General features: G+C 57.4%; 1 protein-coding gene across 1 annotated transcript; it reads left to right on the top strand.

Annotated features, from left to right (window-relative positions):
- The first annotated feature begins 389 nt into the window (after positions 1-389).
- On the top strand, positions 390-16,231 carry NXNL2 (nucleoredoxin like 2). Its single transcript, XM_077910476.1, has 2 exons — positions 390-691; positions 7,507-16,231. Exons 1-2 carry the CDS (start codon positions 390-392, stop codon positions 7,673-7,675), a joined length of 471 nt encoding a protein of 156 aa, XP_077766602.1. The 3' UTR covers positions 7,676-16,231.
- Positions 16,232-19,164: the final 2,933 nt, after the last annotated feature.

Here is a 19,164-nt window from a genome sequence, read left to right as displayed (position 1 = left end):
GCGGGGTGGGAGGCGGCTGCGGGGCCGGCCCGGGGCTCAGGGTGACGAGGGGCGGGCGGGAGAGCCGACGAGCTCCCGGGAGGGCGGCCTCCAGGGGGCGAGAGCTGCCGCCGCGGCCGCTGCTTCTGGGTCGCAGGTCGCGAACGTCCCTCCGGTCCCCGGGGCGCACGCCCCTGACCCCCCCGAGGCCGCGGCCGGGACGAGGAGCCACTGGGGCCCAGGTGCCCGCGCAGCCCGGGCGGCGCACGTGACCTCTATTTGCATCCCCGGCCCCGGCCCCGGCCCCGGCCCCGCCCCCGCAGGTGTCCGCCGCGCAGGTGTCCGCCGCGCAGGTGCCGCGGCCGCAGGAGTCTGTGCGCCCGCCGCTGCCGGTGCCCCACCGCCCGGCCATGGTGGACGTCCTGGGCGGCCGGCGCCTGCTGACCCGCGACGGCGCGTGGGTGGAGGCGGACGCTGCGCTGCAGAACAAGGTGGTGGCGCTGTACTTCGCCGCGGGCGGGTGCGCGTCCAGCCGCGACTTCACGCCGCTGCTGCGCCGCTTCCACGCCCAGCTGCTGGCCCAGGCGCCGCGGCCCGCGCCCTTCCAGGTGGTGTTCGTGTCCGCCGACGGCAGCGCGCGGGAGATGCTGGACTTCATGCGCCGCCTGCACGGCGCCTGGCTGGCGCTGCCCTTCCACGACGCCCTCCGGCAGTGAGTGCGCGGAGCTAGACCCCGGCCCGCCCCGCACTGGCCGCTCCCGCGCGCGTCCTCGCTGCTCCCGGCTCCAGCCTCCCAGGGGGTCCCCGGGGCCCGGGGAGCCGGGCCTGCCTCGGGGCTCTGCGTCCCCAACCAGCGCGGCTGCTGAACGCGGAGGGGCCTGGGGGGGCGGCTCGGGCCGGAGCTGGGGGTCCTCGGGGCGCTGCCGGGCGCACCGCGCCGTCGGGGGGCTGGGGGCTGGGGGCCGCGTGCCGAGGCGGGCAGGGACCCCAAGGCCAGAGGAACCCGCTTCCCCTGGGATTTCCAAACTGCTGGGCTGCAGGGGAGTTCATGCTGGCGCCTCGAAAATTCACCTAGGGGAGCTCACCCAGGGGAGCGGGGACCCGCCTGAGAGGGGGGGAGGAGGTGGGATGGAGGAGGGAGGACAGAGAAACAGAGAAGATAAGATAAAGGAAGTGGGCGGGAGGAGGGGGAGGAGGGAGAGCACAGGGGCACAGGCGGGTGGCAGGGCTCCGATTGTATGTTGGGGTCTGTGTTGCGGGGACAGCCTCCAGACTTGGGTGTGTGTTGCGCTTCACAAGGTGTGGTACCCGCATCCCTGTAATGGATGGGGAGCGGGTTTCTGGGTGTGAGTTACGGGGCATGTTTCTCATTTCTCTGGGGGCTATTACTCAGATGCAGTGTGACACCCCCCCCCCCCCATCCCCTCTACCATCCTGACCACAGTCCTTGTGGAAAGTTAGAAACGGCAGCCGGCCCTGGACAGGTCCGGAGGCGAGTGGTCCTCCCCACAGACACAGGGGTGGGTGATGCCGACGGGAGCGGAGCCTCGGGCCTCCCAGGAGGAGCCCGCGCCCCAGCAGAGTCCTACTGTGGTTGCTGTGCACGGCAGTGGAAATGAACCGACCTGGCAACCTAATGAGGAGGACTCAGGGGGTTACAGGCCACAGATTCACTGCAGGGTCTCCCCAAGCGGCAGAAGCCAAATGCCTCTGACGCTCTCAGCTCTCAAGTTCTGTGCAGCTGTTGAAGGAACACACTGCGCTTTGAAAGTGACCGGGTGGCCGTGCTGGGCGTTGGGCGGAGGGTCCAGGCGGCCAGCTCTGGGACTTTGGGTGCTGCAGTGGGGGGTGTAGGCGAGGCATTTCCCAGCTCACAGTCAGGACGCCCTGTGAGGTGTGGGGGCCGCCCCAGAGCCCAAGTTTGCAGCCGTGATGGTGGTAGTGTGCCCATTTCACAGATGTGTTGTGGGGCGCCGAGGAAGAACCTGACTTTCTGCTCTGGTGTTTCCTCTTCCTCCCCCCTCGGGGGGTGGGTGGGGGAGATGGGGGGCTCCAGGAAACCCAAGCCTCAGCCCCGAAGCTCCTGGCCCCAAGGTGGGGGTGGGGAGGGTGCAGCCAGTCTCCTCCCGCTGTTCCTGTGATGCAGGCAAAGCCTTGAGTCTACTGCAGGCAGCTGAGCAGCCCAGGGCCAGGTGGCCAGCCTGGTCTCTGGAAGATTCCAGCATTGGTTTTCTTTCTGGAGAGGGGAGCTCCTTGTCCTTCTGCTTTCTAAACGGCCCCTCATGGGTTCTCCTTGTGATTCTGTGCTTGGAAGTAGGCTGTTCCATGGGAATATTTGGACCTGCGCCCTAAGTTCCACTCAGTCCACCTGGATACTCAGAATCAGGTCGTAACAACCCGGAAACTGCCACCAGCATGGAGAACTAGGGAATGCAGGCTGCATGCAGGCTGCCTTTGGGGAAGGTTCCCGAAGCGAGTGCACACAGCGCTCTGCACCCTGGGGAAGTGCAGCGGCTGCCTGTGCCCGGTGGGCCGTCATGGTCAGTGGCCACCCAGTGGCCACCCACCCAAGTCCTGGGAGGAGGAGGAAGAGGCTTCACCTGAGAGCCTCACGGGGGTGCCCGGAGCACGGCTGGGAGCCAGATGGCTGCAGGGCCACAACACCCTCTGCCTGGAACCACTCTTGCTCACCATCCCCACAGCCCGTGCCTGTGTGCAGGGAGCGCACAGCCCGAATGTGGGGGCAGCACTGAGGACAGGGCGTCCTTTGCGCCTTCCCTCACCTTTGCCTGGCACCCAAGCGACAGCCTCTGCGTGCGAGACCCACTTAATGGTGATTTCCATGTACTTTCTGGTTGTTTCTTAATAACACTAGTGCCCCCGTGGGCTCTTCCAGGCCCCCAGGAGGCCTCAGTGACCCTCCCCACCCCACCCTCTGCCTCCAGTCTGCCCTGGCTCTGCTGCCTCCACCGTGGGCCAGGTGGATGGGACGCCTCAGCCTCCGGGCGAGGAGGATAGAGGAGACAGGTGGCCGTGGCTTCATGTCTCAAGAGGAGGGTGGCTCCGTTAGAGCCGTCCACTCGGTGGGGCCAAGGGGCTCGTGCTCCCTGCCCTCTCCCTTGCCCGGTGCTTGGGCTCCCCCGGGCCTCCTGACTCAGCCTGTCTCCATAGCCACCGAATCCACTAGGTCTGAGTTTCTCCTCCTTGCCGCTTCCCTCCCTTAGGCCCTGGACCATGGGAATATTCTCACCCATGCCCCCAGCCTCAGCCTCCAGAACCCACCTCCTCTTCTCGAAGGCAGGTGTGGCAGCCCCAGGGCGACCCCAGCTCTCCAGGCCCCTGCCCAGGGTGCTCAGTCCCTGTCCTGCCCCGGCCTCTTCTTACCCCCTCTGCACCTGTGTTCTGGCCAGACTGGGCAGCTGCTGTTCGGGGGCACCCCATGCCTTTCCTACTCCCAAAGGTGGGAAACCCTCGACCCTGGAGCCCCCATGTTCCCTCCTGGTGGCCCCTACTCCTCCTCTGAGCCCCTGGGGCCCTGGGGGCATTCCTGTGCTCTTCTTACACCCAGCGCCATCCCCAGCCAGGAGCGCCTCTGTGGTCCTTAGGGTTGGGGCAGACACTGTTCAGGGCACGTGTGGGCTGCTTTTTTTTTTTTTTTTTTTAAAAAGATTTTATTTATTTATTCATGAGAAACACAGAGAGAGGCAGAGACACAGGCAAAGGGAGAAGCAGGCTCCATGCAGGGAGCCCGATGTGGGACTCAATCCAGGGACTCCAGGATCATGCCCTGGCCTGAAAGGTGGCACTAAACCACTGAGCCACCCGGGCTGCCCTGTGGGCTGCTTCTTAGGTGGGTGTCTGACTCGAGGGATGGGAAGAGGCTGGAGCCAGAATTGCCATGGCAACCCAGGAGGAGTTGTGCCAGGGAGGAGGACCCAATGTGTCTGCTGTGTCCACTGTGTCCGGTGATGGGAGGGCTTCCTCACCAGTGCTGAGGGCAGGGAGCAGCCGGGTGCCCCCCTCCCCAAGGCACACCCGTTCCCTGGGGACACAGTGCCAGAGGAGGCAGAGATGCTTCCGTGGAGATGCTTCCGTGGCTCTCCGGGTGGCTCCAAGGTTACGGTTGTCCCCAGGCACAGGCTGCCAGGGTGGTGACTGGAGGACCTATGCGGCTGACTCTGAAGATATCCTGGAGCAGATGTCAACTCCAGACTCCAGCTTCCTCCCCTAAGCCTCGCTTGCCTTGCGTGCCCCCCTCCTGGGCATCAGAGCTGATTTCACGAGGCCACAGCTCAGCGCTTGGATAGTCAAGGTTGTTGATCAGATCAGCTGAACTTACACACCCTGCAGCCGGGAGCTGGTCTCCAGGGAGCGGGGAGGCCAGTGAGGCCCGTTGCGTGGCTCTGCTTTCTGCTCAGGCTGCAGCAAATCCTGGCAAATCCTGTCTTTCCTCAGGGTGGCAGAGTGGCTGCTGTGTCTCAGGCTGCACACCCTCACACCTTCCTCTTTCCTAGCACCCACACAGGTGCTCTGGGGAGTCTCATGGGTTCTCAGTGTGCTTAGTACCCATCCCAGTGCTGGTTAGTGTCACCCCCTGTGCTGCATGGGACGGTTGGCCCACTTGGACTTGGGGTGAGCCTCCCCATCAGTAACAGCCAGCGTGTTTTGAGCATTAGTGTGCTGATCCCTTAGCTGGGCTGTACGTATATGTACCATCTCATCATCCCAGCAACCCAGGGAGGTGGGTTCTGTTTTCCCCAGGTGCAGGCGAGGACCCTGGGGCAGGGGGAGGCTGTCCAGCTTGCCCGAGTCCCTCAGCTGATTCATGCCAGGAAAGGCAGGGCTGTGGGTTCTGGCAGCGAGCCGCAGGCCTCCACGCCCCGGGCTGTCAAGGGCACGGTTCTCAGCCTCCCTCCCAGGAGACCCTGGAAGATGGGCAGGTTGGCAGGCGAGGGAGGGCAGGCAGGGACCCTGGGGCCCCGGGGTCCACCCCCACCTGCAGGAGCGGGAGGCTCCCTGGCACTGCTGCTACTCCGGAGCCCCTATAGGCAAAGCAGTGCTGCTGTGCACATGCTGCGCCATGGTGAGCCAGCAGGGGTGTACACGCGGAGTCAGCAATGCGAGTGGGCTCCCCTGGAGGTCCCTCAACACCCTCCGGGAGCCCCCCAGGCCTCCCCCTAGTCTTAAGGGCTCAGCCCCAGGCCCTGAGAGGCACAGCCCCAGCAGGAATTTGTGACTCGGTACACGCTGCATGCTCCGCTGTGCCGCCCAGAGTGGAGGCCTCCATGTACCCCGTCTGCCCGAGCTGGGGGACAAAGTGCCGGGGGGCCACGGACCGGTTCCTGCCAAGGGCTGCTGGGTGACCTCTTTCCTTTGTGTTTGTTTTATGCTTTGGGATAAAGCTGATTTCTTAGGCATTTCAGATTTTGGGGGTTGTGCAGGAGTCTGCAAACCTTGGAGGGGGACATGTCCCCCCCATCTCCCGGGTCACACCCCCACCCTGTGTGTGCAGGCCTGTGGGGTCTCTCCATGTCTGGGCGTTGGTTTGTCAGCCTCAGTGTGCGTCTCACTGACGGTGATCACTTCTGCACCAAGCTGACCTCGTTCCCTCCTCACGTGAGTGTGCAAGGGACGCTGTGTGGGCCGGCTTCCAGAAGCTGCTGGGGTGGCGGCTCACTGAGCGCGGGTTTCCTTGGGGAAGGAGCGCTCGGGGCAGCCATGGGGTGTTACAGCCGTGACCGCAGGCCACGCCTGGCCACCACCTGATTCCTGAGGCTCCCGCGTCTCGCTCTCCATGAGCAGCCCTGGCCCTGCTCTGATTGGTACCCCCTGGAACCAGCTTTGGTTTGTCTGTCGGCGACTCCCACACACTAGGCCGTTCCTGGTGTCTGCTGCAATGGGCCGTGTTCGCCTGTGGGGTCAAGCACACAGCTCGTCTACATGGAGGCTTGTCGTTCAGGAAAGTGTGTTGAGGCCATAACCTCCTGTGTCTAATGGAGTCTATGGCTTGGCTTCCAGAGTGTATCCCGTGTAGTTCTTTTAATTACATTGTAGTTGGCGTTGCTGTTCCATGTGTAACATATGGTTATTTAGGTTTTTTTTAAGAGTTTATTTATTTATTCATGATAGACATAGAGAGAGAGAGAGAGGGGCAGAGACACAGGCAGAGGGAGAAGCAGGCTCCACAGAGGGAGCCTGACACAGGACTCGATCCCAGATCCCCAGGATCATGCCCTGGACCAAAGGCAGGCACCAAACTGCTGCGCCACCCAGGGATCCCCGGTTATTTAGTTTTTAAACCCGTTCTAAAAATTATTTCATACCGGTTTCCAATTTCTGTGACTTTAGGGTCCGATTAAATGGTCTGTGTGCTATTGATTATTTGCACTGTATTGAGATCCCTTTGTGGTGGAGAGCATGCTGGTTTCATCACTATCTCACAGATGCCTGAAAACAAGCCCGTCTCTTTGTTGGGTGGAGGTAGGATGTATTTTTTTTCTGCTTGATTTGCGCTTTTGTGTTTGATCTGGGTGTGGAAAGCCGCAGGAGGGCTGTGATGGAGATGTTGTGGGGAGATTTGGTAACAGGAGGGTCTCACATGTATTTGTCCTTCCATGAAGACTCACAGTCTTGGAGGTGACAAGTGAGGGAACTTGGGTAGATTACTGTCACTGGGAGGCCCGTGGGGGCTGGCTTTGGAGACAGGGAGGGATTTTCATCGGCTGCTGAGGACAGTAATCCAGGTGAAGGTTATGGGGAGGAGCCAAGAAGGTGGATGCTCCTTTCCTTAGATGAACACAAGAACTTTTGTAAAAAGGTCGCTCACTGGGTTGCACACGATGGAAAAAGTAGCCAAGAAATGTGTCATATGTTGTTTTTTATTTTAAAAGATTTTATTTATTTATTCATGAGAGATGCAGAGATAGAGAAGCAGGCTCCCCGTGGGAGCTCGATGTGGGACTCGATCCTAGGACCCCAGGATCATGACCTGAGCTGGAGGCAGACACTCAACCACGGAGCCACCCAGGCACCCCGAAATGTGTCGTAATCAGTGTGTCCTTGAGTTTGCTGGGCAGAAAGTCTCACGTGGCTTCGCATTGATGTAGAACTCACGGAGTTCTATCTTTGACCACTGTGTGTGCCTGGTATTTTTCCACATCTAGAATGTAGGAGGGATGTAAATTTGTTGGGGTCTTCGTGTGTCTAGAATTGCATGTCCCATACGGTAGATGTCTGCCTCATGTAGCTACTTCAATTTAAATTAACTGAGATGAAAAATTCATGTTCTGAGACTCGCCACCACCTCTCGGGTACTGCGTGGTCCCAGGCGGCCATGGCGAGGGTGCGGGCAGCTCAGGCCCAGAGCGGCTCCTCCCTGTGGATGGTCCTCTGGGAAGCGCTGGCTTAGCACCGGCCGCTGAGGGTCCGCTGGGTCCGCTGGGTCGGGGAGGCCCTGGTCCCCTCAGTCGTGCGTGTGGCCACCTGCCCGGCCTCTGGCTGACCTGGCCCTGCCTCTTCTCTCCACAGTGAGCTGAGGACCATGTACCACATCTCGGTCATCCCCAGGCTGGTGGTTGTGAAGCCCAGCGGGGAGGTCATCACCGACAAAGGGCGCAAGCAGATCCGGGAGCAGGGGCTGGCCTGCTTCCAGAACTGGGTGGAGGCAGCCAACATCTTTCAGAACTTCTCTGGATGACGTGGGGCCTCGGCCCCGGGCAGGGGGCCTGCACACCTGCTGCAGCAACGGGTGCCTGGGACAGGGAGAGTGGCCCACCTCCCAGAGCTGGGGTCCCCACAGAAGTCCTAGGTGGGGACTGTGCGGCCCAGGAGCAGAGCCCTCCCGCACCTGCCAGGACGTGTTTGCACCATTCTTAGCAACGCTTTCTCCCCGAGCGCTTGAGCCGGTTCATGTCCAGCTATTGGAATCTGGGGAACAGGTGTTTGTACTGGCTCTTTAGGGGACATCATGGACTTGCTGAGACACCATTGGGGACTCAGTTCACGTCAGCGATGTGGACAACTGAGGAACCCACGTGCTTTAATAAGGCGACTCCTTCTCCCCGGAGCCCCCACTCCCTTCTTCCTTGAAGCAAACCTTAGGGGCTGTGACGGGGAAAGTGAAAGGCTGTGGGGACACCGTCCTCATAACCACGGACTTTCCCAGGCCGCTTGCTCATGTCTCTAAGATCCAATGCACGTCTCCTAAAGGTGCTGGTGCATCGGGGGAGCCGAGGCCTGCATGCTTTCTTTGCAAAAAGCACGAGGAGGCCTGTCAGGGTCCCGCACCAGCCTCAGCCCCCACCTGGCCTTGCCCTGCCTGCCCTCACCCTGCCCGTCACTCACCACTGGGATCTGGACATACCAGTCCCCTGCGGCCTAGTTCTCCCTGCCTCCCCTGCTCACTCAGCCGCTGGACCTCAGGTGAGGGGGGCTCACAGCTGTCCCTTGGAGGGTGCCACACAGACGCACACAGCATGTGCTACACACAGACACACAGACGCGTGAGACGATAACACACAGCGAGCGCTCATCCCAATTTGCAGAATCGATGGATTAGAAGTATTCTTTCCTATGTCCCTGTGTGCAGGGGGAGTGGGGCCCGCTCTCTGCCCTGGGATGGGTGCAGGAGCACAGGCCTTGCTGGAAAACAGACCCCAACTCGCCTCAGTGGTTACAGGCACACTCTGCTTCTTCATCTTATTTTTTTTTAAGATTTTATTTATTTGAGAGACAGGGAGCAAGTGAGCACAAGCAGGGGGAGAGGCAGAGGGGGAAAGAGGAGAAGGGGAACAGGGAGCCTGATGTAGGACTCGATCCCAGGACCCTGAGGTCATGACCTGAGCCGAAGGCAGATGGTTCACCACCTGAGCCCCCAGGGGCCCCGAGGTGCGCTTCTGACCACCCCCCCACCTGGAGGGGTACGGTAGAAACAGAACAAACTCAACAGTCTCCCCTCCCGCCCCAGGAGAACATAATTTACGGGGCAGGTCAGCTCAGTCTCCTGCTTTATAATATACCCAGAATCCCTGCTCAGGGTCTCCCCTCTGGCAGCTTGTCCACTGTGGCTCCCTTCAGCAGACACCATCTGATGACTCGTTGGATGGGGTGGTGATTGGGCCTTCTCATCCCAGGACCAAAGGGGCAGCTGGGGTCCAGTCCCTTGTGCCCACTGCGTCCCTGGCCCCACCTCCAGCCTCTGGGCACCTGTGTGGGTCAGCTCGGGTTGTGTAATGAAGCCCGCAGACAGGGCGGCTGCCACACTGCAGCTGGTTGGCTTGCACCCTGGAGGCAGAAGTCCAAGAACAAGGTGTCTCGGGCTGTGTGCTCCGAGCTGCGCCGTCCCCGTGTCCTCACTGGTCATCCCTCTGTGTGTGTCTGAGGCCCGATCTCTCATAAGGACACCAGACAGGTGGGATTAGGTCACCTCGGTGACCTCGTTGGACCCTAATCACCCCCGTAAAGACCTTGTATCCAAGCACAGTCACATCTTGAGGTGCTGGGAGCTGCGGCTTCAGCATAGGAGTTGGCGGGCCATGCGGGCTCCTGGCAGCATGACACAGGGCCGGCAGACACATCCCAGCCTGCAGCACAGCAAGGATGGAGGGCGGGGACGGGCAGAGTCACCAGCCCTTCAGGACCCCTGCCCTCCAGCCTGCCTCCCTGAGCTGGTCTCTCCAGCAGCTCCAGCCCCTGCTTGGGGTGGCCAGGGGGGGCCTCTGCTCTCTGACGAGCCCCCGAGAGGCTGCTGGTGCCACGGGAGGCCCTCTGAGACACAGCTCAGTCCTCCAGGGCCAGCAGGGCAGCAGGGGCTGCAGAGGGCTCCTCATCCCACATATGGTCATCCCTGTGATGCCGGCGGGCCATGGTGCCTACAGTGGCTCTGCAATCCCCGGGCGGGGTGGCCTCCCCGACGGTCCTCACCCCCAGCTGCCCTCCTGCCGCTCCACTCCCTGTGCAGAGTGAAGCCGCTGAGTCTCTGGCCTCTTCTCAGGTGAACCCAGGAAGCTGTGGGGCCCCCACCCCGGTCGGCGCAGCCCCTCCTCTGTCTTCTGTTCTCCAGCCTCGTTGCACGGGGGCACCTGTGGCTTCTCAGGAGTCAGGGTCTCTTCCCTTCGGCATCAGGAAACCCAAATGCACAGCTTCACCTGCTGCTTTAAACCATTTCGGGCAGATTCTGGCCTCAGCGAAGATGGTTAAAGCCTGAATCACCTGCATGACAGTCTCTCCCGGACCAGTCGGACACGTGTCCCACCAGCTCGGGCCTGCCTGCCCCTGGCCGCCTTCCCTGGGCCTCGAGCCTACTGCCTCAGGCTTGCTCCGCATGTGCCACCTGCAGGGCACCTGCCTGCCTCCCTGGGGGCGGGTGAGGAGGGATGCTGTTGGCTGGAAAGGCCCGGAGGTCAGTGCAGGTCCTGAGGGTTGGAAGGAGGCCAAGGGGAGGATGAGAGGTGCCGCGGCTGTGTCAGGACAGAGCCCGGGTGATAAATGCAACTTGTGTGACTCAGGTTTGCGTAAAAAGTGACCATTCCCGTGACAGAAATAGTGGGTGGGTGACTAGCAGGGAGGACAGTGGGCACACGCATTGTCCACGGAGCACCCATGGGGATCGGAAGGGGCTGCAGGGACCTGCAGAAGTGCCACCAGGCATGAGGCAGAGCAGAGCAGGGCCTCGGGTCCCAGGCCGCCCGTGGACGCACACCCTGCAGCCAGGGCTGTTCCCGCAGAGCATGTCTTGAGGACTGAAAAATACGACCCGCACAGACTAGGGGCTTCCTGTGGGGGCGGCGGGGGTCTTTCCTGGATCCTGCTTGTCACTTGGATGGCCACCACAGTCCCTGGCTGGGATCCGGTGTCTATGCCCCACCTCCTGGAATGTGCCATCCACACAGCAGGTAGGCCCGTCCTTCGTGTGGAAATCAGGTCGAGTCGTGTCCCTGCCGCTCAGAGCCTCTGACTGCGGCCAGGCCCTCCTGGAGGTGCCCACTTGTTTCTCTTCCCAGACACACCACCCTGTCCTTCTCCCGGAGTGGCCACCTCCTCACCCTGCTCATGCTGCCCACATGGCTCCTCAGAGGCTCCTTCCCTCACCCTCCCATCCAGATGGCACCTGCTGCATCTTTGTGCATCACTGTCATGGACAGCCTTCTCTGGGTTGTCCATCTGTCTTTCTAGCTGTCTGCCAGTCATTCATCATGTCTGTCAATCATCTATCACATCCATCTGCCTCGTCTACTGAGTCTGTCATATCAATCACCCATCCATCCATCTCTATCTACCTGTCTATTATCTATCTATCTATCTATCTATCTATCTATCTATCTATCTATCCAGCAATAATCTATCATGTCTATCTACATCTTTCTCCCTGACCAGCAAGGAATTACCTTGACAGCAGAAACTGCATACTTACCTGGTTCATAGAATTGGTACAGACTGGATGCTCCATGACTTTTTGTTGACTTACTGAATTCTAAGATTTTATTTATTTGAGATATATAGAGAGAGACAGAGAGAGGGAGCATGCGTGCATGAGCAGGGTTGGGGCAGAGGGAGAATTTCAAGCAGACTCCTCACTGAGCAGGGGGCCCTAAGTGGGGCTCAACCCCAGGACCCTGAGATCATAATCTGAGCCAAAATCAAGAGTTAGACCCTGAACCAACTGAGCCACCCGAGCACCCTGGGCTTACTGTATTCTAATGTCTACTGAGCACAATCAGGGGTGGCACCTGTAGACTACCGTGTCCAACTGCAGGTCCTCAGTGCACCTTAGGTTGACTTGTAACCATAGCCGGGACATGGTGAGAAGGTTTCCAGTTTTCCTTGTCTGGTTTGATACTCTTTTTGGTTTAAGATATCCTTTCTCATTATAAGAAGAAAATATCCACTTATTGGTAAGTGTTTTCAAAATTTAATCAGGAATGGATGTTGAATTTCTGTTTTTAAAAGTAGGCTCCGTGCCTAGCACAGAGGCTGTTGCGAGACTTGAACTCAGGACCGTGAGATTGGGACCTGACCCAAGATCAAGTCAGACACTTAACCTACTGAGCCACCCAGGAGCCCCTGCTGAATTTTTTTTAAATGCCATTTTAGCTTCTCTGTAGTCGATGATATGATTTTTCTTCTTTGAATTATTAACACAGTGAATTCAATGAATAGATGTCCTAGTTTGAATTATCCTTGCATTCCTAAGGGATAGATCCTACTTGGCCATGGCTTATTATTATTTTAATGAGCCTTAGAATTAAATTTCATTATTTTATTGAGGCTATTTGCAGAGATATTCATAGATAGCACTGCTCATTTTATGCTATTTTTTCAGCCCAATCGTGCAGTCAATGCCACCACACACCACGATGTGCCACCTGCTTCTGCAGACCTTGTTACCCACGCAGAGCATTGCCCACTCACAAGTGTGGTATGCACAGGGTGGTTTTACATAAGGTGGAACTCTTGGTTTTGCTTGTTTCGTGCTTCTCAAAGATGTTTTTTTCTTTTGGCAAATAGAGAACATGGAACCATGCTACTCGGGGTTCAATCTTTTGTTTAGAAATAAGCTCTTATGGGGGCACCTGGGTGGCTCAGTGAGTGAGCATCTGCCTTCGGCTCAGGTTGTGACCTTGGGGTCCTGGGATCGAGTCCCACATCGGGCTCCCTGTGAGGAGCCTGCTTCTCCCTCTGCCTGTGTCTTTGCCCCTCTCTCTGTGTGTCTCATGATAAATAAATAAAATCTAAAAAAGAAAGGAAGAAGGAAAAGAAAGAAGAAAGAAAGAAAGAAAGAAAGAAAGAAAGAAAGAAAGAAAGAAAGAAAGAAAAGAAAGAAAGAAAGAAAGAAGAAAGAAAGAAAAAACGAAAGAAGCTCTTGTGCATGTCTTCACCTATAAAGGTGTAAGAATGCCACGTCCTCGTCTGTAAAATAGACACTACACCTTTCTCATAGGCTTTTGGGGAGCAAACGGTTACTAACACACACAAACTCCCAAGACCAGCATCCGCCATAAACATCATGTAAATGCTATTACTATAATCAGTGCTATTATTCAGTTGTTAACAACATGGAATACCAGGTTTAGCTGGCGGAGCCCAAGTGCAGCTCGATGGCCTCCAATGGTCAGACGGAGCTTGAGCTGCAGGTGTGTGGAAAGGCCCTGCCGCGTGGGCAGGAGCCCGGGGCCTGCAGGTGGGACAGCCTTGCACACGGATGAAGTAGCTGGCGGACTCAGGACCTGTGCTCTCTTGGTCGGTTGACGCCCTGTTTCTGTCTATGGGAGCTCCCAGTTTTCCGGGAGTGGGTGTTATAATGCATTTCCCCTGCTTCTGGCGAGGTCCTACAGTCCCACAGTGAGGAGCGCAGGCATCTACGGATTGAGGTGAACACTGGGACAAACCAGGGGGGGGTGTCTGTGCAAGCTTTTCCCTGAGCGCGTGCAGGGGCGTCATGAGGACGGAGGCTGGCAAGCCCGTCCTACTGGCAGCGTTACCGGGCCGCGAAGATGGGAACCAGGAAGGTGCCCGAACCCACACGTCTTGTTAAATCGCACGTGTTGTTAAAACAGTGCAGACTGGAAACTGGAGCGCTGGTGTGGACAAATCCTCTGCACAGTACATAGCCTTGTGTGGGGTGGAGATGGGGTTCATTGAGGGAAGCCTGTGTGCACCATCTACCAGCTTCCACTGGGACTCTGGACTGGAGCGGCTAACTTGCTGTCGGATGGTGACTGGAGATGCCGTCGCGACCCAAGGACATGCAATGATCTTTTTTTTTTTCATACAATGATCTTGAGTCTGAAATACCCGTGATGTCTCTGGTAGCATCCGAGCAACGCTACCACAGAGAGGTCAGTGCCCAGAAGAGTTCCTAACACAATGGAGATGTTTGCACGGGACTGTGCGATGGGGGAGCACAGAGGGTTGGCGTGCTCACAGGCAGCTCGGCGCTCTCCCAGAAATGACAGCGGGGTGCTGGCCGCGGGGCTGGGGGCCAGAGGGTCATTTACCGGGTGTGAGAAGGTTCTGCGGCTGTCGCACCACAACACGAACAGACCTGACATTACCCAACGGTACACTTATAGCCGATTAAGGTGGTAAACTGTGTATTTCGAGTATTTTACCACAATGAAAAGAGCAGATCTGTGTGGGTATTTCCTCCAAGAGGAAATCCACTGATGGTGGATGGTACAGGGAAAAACGCTCAACCTATTCCTCAGGAGGGAAATACAGAGAGGACTTTGGGAGGTGCCACCTCACAGCCCCTCAGCGGCCGTGGTAACAGCGAGTAAGGATGGGAGACGCGGGACGGGAAGGCCACATGGCACAGCCGCTTGGGAAAACAGTTTAACAGGTGAAAAGTTAGCAAAGACTTACCGCGTGTTCCAGCAATTCCAAGTGGACGTATATACTGACGAGGACCGAAAACATATGTCCATGGAAATGGTCGTGCACAGACGTTCATCAGACACTATTCACAGATACTCATTGTTCATAAATATAAGTATTCATAAGTGTTCACAAACAGTGGAAACAAGCAGGTGCCATCCACTGAGGAACAGGTGCTCCAAACGTGGTCTGCATTCACGGTGCTGTCACCACGGCAGAGGCCCGAGGCATTGGCACAGGCCACAGAGGAGCTCTTGGAAGCACGGCTGTACTGACCACATGAGGTGGACCAGTCACTCGTCCATAAGGCTGTCATTGTCCCCGCCCCTGTGTGATGAGTGTGGGTCTCAACACCCACCTCTGAACGCGCGTCGTGGGACATCTGAGGCTGAGTCTCCCCGCACCTGCTGCGGCCTCAGCCTTGTCCTCATGAAGGAGTTTCCATCTTCAGGCCCCACTTGCAGGGAGGGGTCACATGCAGCTGATCAGCTGGGCAGGGAAGGGGGCCGACATGGGACTGGGCTCATGGTTAGCTCCCAATTAACAGGCTCCAGAAAAGGGATGTCAGAGACGACGCCAATAGTACCGCTCTTTCCTGGCCCTTAGCGTGAGCGCAAGTGATTTTTTTTCCTTTTTTAAGATTTTTATGGGCCCCCTGGGTGGCTCTTTGGTTAAGCATCTGGCTCTTGGTTTTGGCTCAGGTGGTGATCTCAGAGTCCTGAGATCGAGCCCCACATCAGGCTCCTGGCTAAGAGCAGAGTCTGCTTGTCTCTCTCCCTCCCCCCATTCCTCCACCCCAGTCATGCTCTCTCTCAAATAAATAAATGAAATTTAAGAAAAATTGAGAGAGAGAGAGAGAGAGAGAGAGCAAGCATGAGCGGGAAGGGTGGAGGGAGAGGGAGAGAGAATTGCAACCAGGCTTCATGCTGAGCGCAGAGCCCGACGTGGGGCTTGATGCCACAACCCTGAGATCAGGACCTGAGCCAAAACCAAGAGTTAGACGCCCAATCAGCTGAGCCCCCCAGGAGCCCTGAGTGCAGGTGATTTCAGTGAAGCAACTGTTTTACAATTGGTTTGTTTGTGGATTCACTGTGTGCAGATCCACAGATGCGTGGTTCAAATGGACTTCGTTGAGCACAAAGAACTTTCCTCCACGTTTGGGAGGTGGCGGGCTCCAGGGAATGTTGGCCTGTGGGCAGCAGGAGCAGTGGCGTCCGGTGAGCATCCTCATGGGTGAAGGCCCCAGCTTCTCCTGTTACCCGCTTCTCTCCAGGGCCTCCTGTGCAGGCCCCTGACCCTCACCTGGGCTCTGGAAGAGGGTATTTGAGTCGAGGACTGTGCTTTGCTACCCCCTTGGCCATGTCTTTGTAAACAGAAACAGAACTTTGGGTGGGAGAGGGGAGGCTGTTCTCATATGGGGCCTGCACGGTTAGCAAGCGTGTGCTGCATAGCGAAGCGCCCGGAGTCCAGAGGCGTAAGACACCACCTGCTTTCTTCACCTTACTTGTCCAAGAGCTGGGTGGGCCAACGTGGTGGCCTCTGCTGGGTGCTCCCATGCGCTGCGGCCAGTGGGCAGCGGGGTTCTTGGTTCTGCACCCGCAGCCTCTTGTCCCCCAGCAGGCAGCCCTGGCTTCATTCTCACAGGGATTTGGGGAGTCCAAGCAGGTGCAGCTCTGTTCAAGTCTCTGCTTCTGTCGCATTTGCCATCTTTCCACCTGCGGTTCTGCCCAAAGTCCTGAGGGGGAGGCTGCCCGAGGGCATGAGCGCAAGGAGGCAAATGATTGGCCCCATTTGCAAGCTGTCTGCCACGGGGAGAGACGGGAGCCACCGCTGACACGGCTTTAAGCACCAAACTGTTAATAAAATAATGAGAAAGCAATCCGTCTCCATGTGTCTGTGCAGCGTAGCTCGTCCTTCCTCAGCTGCGTGCTCATTGGAAGTAAGGGCACGTCCCCGCATGCCAACAGAGGTCCCATCGACAAACTAGTTCCAGAAGTTTTTCTAAGCCAGAAATTCCATGTGCAATTTAGATGAAGCTGAAATTCGGTCATTGTCTTGGAAAATGGTCAGTTTTGTGCCCATGTCCTATCAGGGGGGTTGGTCCCCCCCCACCCTGAGAAGCCGTGTTAACATTCTTTTGACCCCAAACAGATAACTAGGGTCGTAGACATGGTTTTCTGCGGTAACCACGTTCATTCTCACTGTTGGAGTCTCACTTCTGGGCCTTCGGAAGCACGGGTTCCCCTGGGTGTGTGCTGCTCATGTGCGCAGACCCAGCAGCTGCCCATCGCAGACAGGTTCGGGTCCCGGCCAGGTGTCCAGGAGCCCCAGAGATCCCATTCCCAGCACCGATGAGAGAAGTAAAATACTAGTGATGCACCCGACACGGCCTGGCCCCACTGCAGGATTCTGTGCTGTCAGAGGCCCAACCCACAGCGGGGCTTCAGATCCCGCCTTCAGCTCCAATTCCTGCCCATCCTTCTGCCCCGCCCCCCCCACAGGTGAAGGAACATTGGCTTGGTCACTGGGGATGTTTACATATTGAAATGAGTAAATATTAATGTGAAACTTGCTTGTAGTCAAAAGTGCTACATGTAACTGAGTTCCACAGTGACGAGAGTGGACATGAATTCTCACTTTGAACAACAACAAAAATACCCCCCGTGCTCTGATCTTGGAACACGAGGCACTTTGGAAAGGTGGTTCCCTTCCCCAGGCAGGGAGCAGACCCTTCTGCTGCTAACAGCAACTGCGAGTTTATTTTCCTCCAAGACACTGTTTCTGGCATCTTCTGTGTGTCCCAGACAGACAGGCCTCTATGTGCATGGAGGAGGGTGGCCGACCATGGTCTGCAGCCGGGTACAGGTGGGAGGTCCAGGTCTCCGGGGGTGCATGCGTGTGTGTGTGTGTGGGTGTGCGTGCGCGTGCACTCGCGGGTGCACGCCAGGGCCCTGCCCTAGGTCTCAGGCATTGTGGGTGCTCTGGTCCCCACCCAGCAGGGGGTGCAGGTGCTCCAAGAAAGTGGATGCCTGGAGTCCGGGGGCCACGTGAAGGCCTGTCACTTAAACTTCCACTGTGCGGTGTGCCAGTTACAGCTCAGTGAAACCGGGAACAAGGCGCAGCGCTCTGCCCGTGGGCGTCACGGTGGTTACTCACACGCCGCCGCCACTAGTCCAACTAGCTAACACCCCCCTGCCCCTCAGCATCCAGACCGCCACTGTCTGCCCGGCACTCACCAGGTGGTTACAAGCTGTCGTGGAGCTTGTGTCCTCCCAGCGAGGGGAACCGAGTGCACGGATGGGTCATCATGGTTCCTGTGAGGACTGTGCCCCACTGCCCAGGTGGCACCCCGCACAGTCCTCGCCCAGGACTCAGCTTCTCCACCGGAGCCACACCGTTTCATCTGCAGGTGGGTGTCGGCACCTGTTCCTGGGACCTCGGGCTCCTCGTGCCTCGCTCTGCGCGCTCTGAATCTGGGCCGCGTCCGAGCTTTGGCAGCAGACGGGCTTGGGTGGTGGCTGGCAGGGGACGGAGCCGTGTGCCTGTGAGGCTGTGGACAGAAGCGTGGGCACGCGAGGGGCTGTCTGCGCCCTGCTCCTGCAGTCAGCCAGAGAAGGGAACATGTCAGCAGCGGCAGGTATGTGTTTCTGTGTAGTGCTCACCCCACAATCTGACCCGGGGGCCCTCCATCGACTCACCCAGTGGCACATACAACACAGCGGTTGGGCTTTGGGAGACACGTGGGTGGGTGCCTGAGCCAGGAGCTGCCCTGAGCAGCCGTGTGTGGATGACGGTGCCCACGGAGTGTGCCTCTCTCATCCCCGGGAGGTTATTACACGGTCACACACTTGCATGTTTGTACCTCCGGTCTTCAAGGGTCTGTGCCTTGTCCTTGTTTGGTTTATGCTCACTGGGGTGTCAGGGCACCGCGTACATTGAAGGCGTACAGGAGGACAGCAGCTTGTGGGGTTGTCACCAGCATGAGTGTAGTGCACACCCATCATCTCACACAACTACAGATGTAGTTTGGTCCCTGGGATGAGACCTTTTAGGATCTTAGCAACTTTCAAACAAACCATAGAGCAGTGTTTGCCAGTCACTGTCCTGAGTGGCCCACCCCAGGAGTGACAGCCGAACGATGGCTTTTCCACCACCCTCCTCTGGTCCCCACCAACTCTTATTTTTTATTTTATTTTCTTCCTCTGCCTATGTCTCCCATGGTGTTCTGTGCCCAGAACAGAACAGGTCTCTGTGTCTCTCATGAATAAATAAATAAAATCTTAAAAAAATCAGGTTTTATTATTTATTTTATTTATTTCAAAGATTTTATTTATTTGAGAGAGAGAGAGAGAGAGAGCACAAGCAGGGGAGCAGCAGAGGGAGAAGCACACTCTCCCTGAGCACACAGACTGATGCAGGACTCGATCCCGGGACCCTGAGATCATGACCTGAGCCAATGGCTTCACCGACTGAGCCCCCCAGGTACCCCTCTCTTCTTTATTTTTCAGTTGGGTTTATCCCGCCTAATTCGTGAGTCTTGAAAGTATTATGGCTGTCAGCCTGTACACTATTTGATGCAATAATTCCCCCTGCTCACTGCATATTTCATTTCTTCATGGAAATTTCTGACTAGCATGTGGTTGGTTCTGTGGTTTTTGCTGTTTTGATGCATAGGAAGCTCCCGCCCTCAAGCAAAGGGAAGACAAATGCTCACTTACATTTCCTTACTATTGTTATAATTTCAGGTTTATATTTAGCTTTTTAATCCAGGCAACATTTATTTCGATATGTACCATGAAGTCAGCCCCCAAT

This window comes from Canis aureus, chromosome 1 (assembly GCF_053574225.1).
Source record: "Canis aureus isolate CA01 chromosome 1, VMU_Caureus_v.1.0, whole genome shotgun sequence".
Classification (NCBI taxonomy): Eukaryota; Metazoa; Chordata; class Mammalia; order Carnivora; family Canidae; genus Canis; species Canis aureus.
The sequence above is the reverse complement of the archived record's forward strand: the minus strand, read 5'-3'. Positions and strand labels throughout refer to the sequence as shown.

Bases quoted from the DNA above. Each gene is read 5' to 3' on its own strand.
- NXNL2 (XM_077910476.1), top strand. From the start codon at position 390: ATGGTGGACGTCCTGGGCGGCCGGCGCCTGCTGACCCGCGACGGCGCG. The intron at 692-7,506 runs GTGAGTGCGCGG...TTCTCTCCACAG, and splicing joins TTCCACGACGCCCTCCGGCA to TGAGCTGAGGACCATGTACC.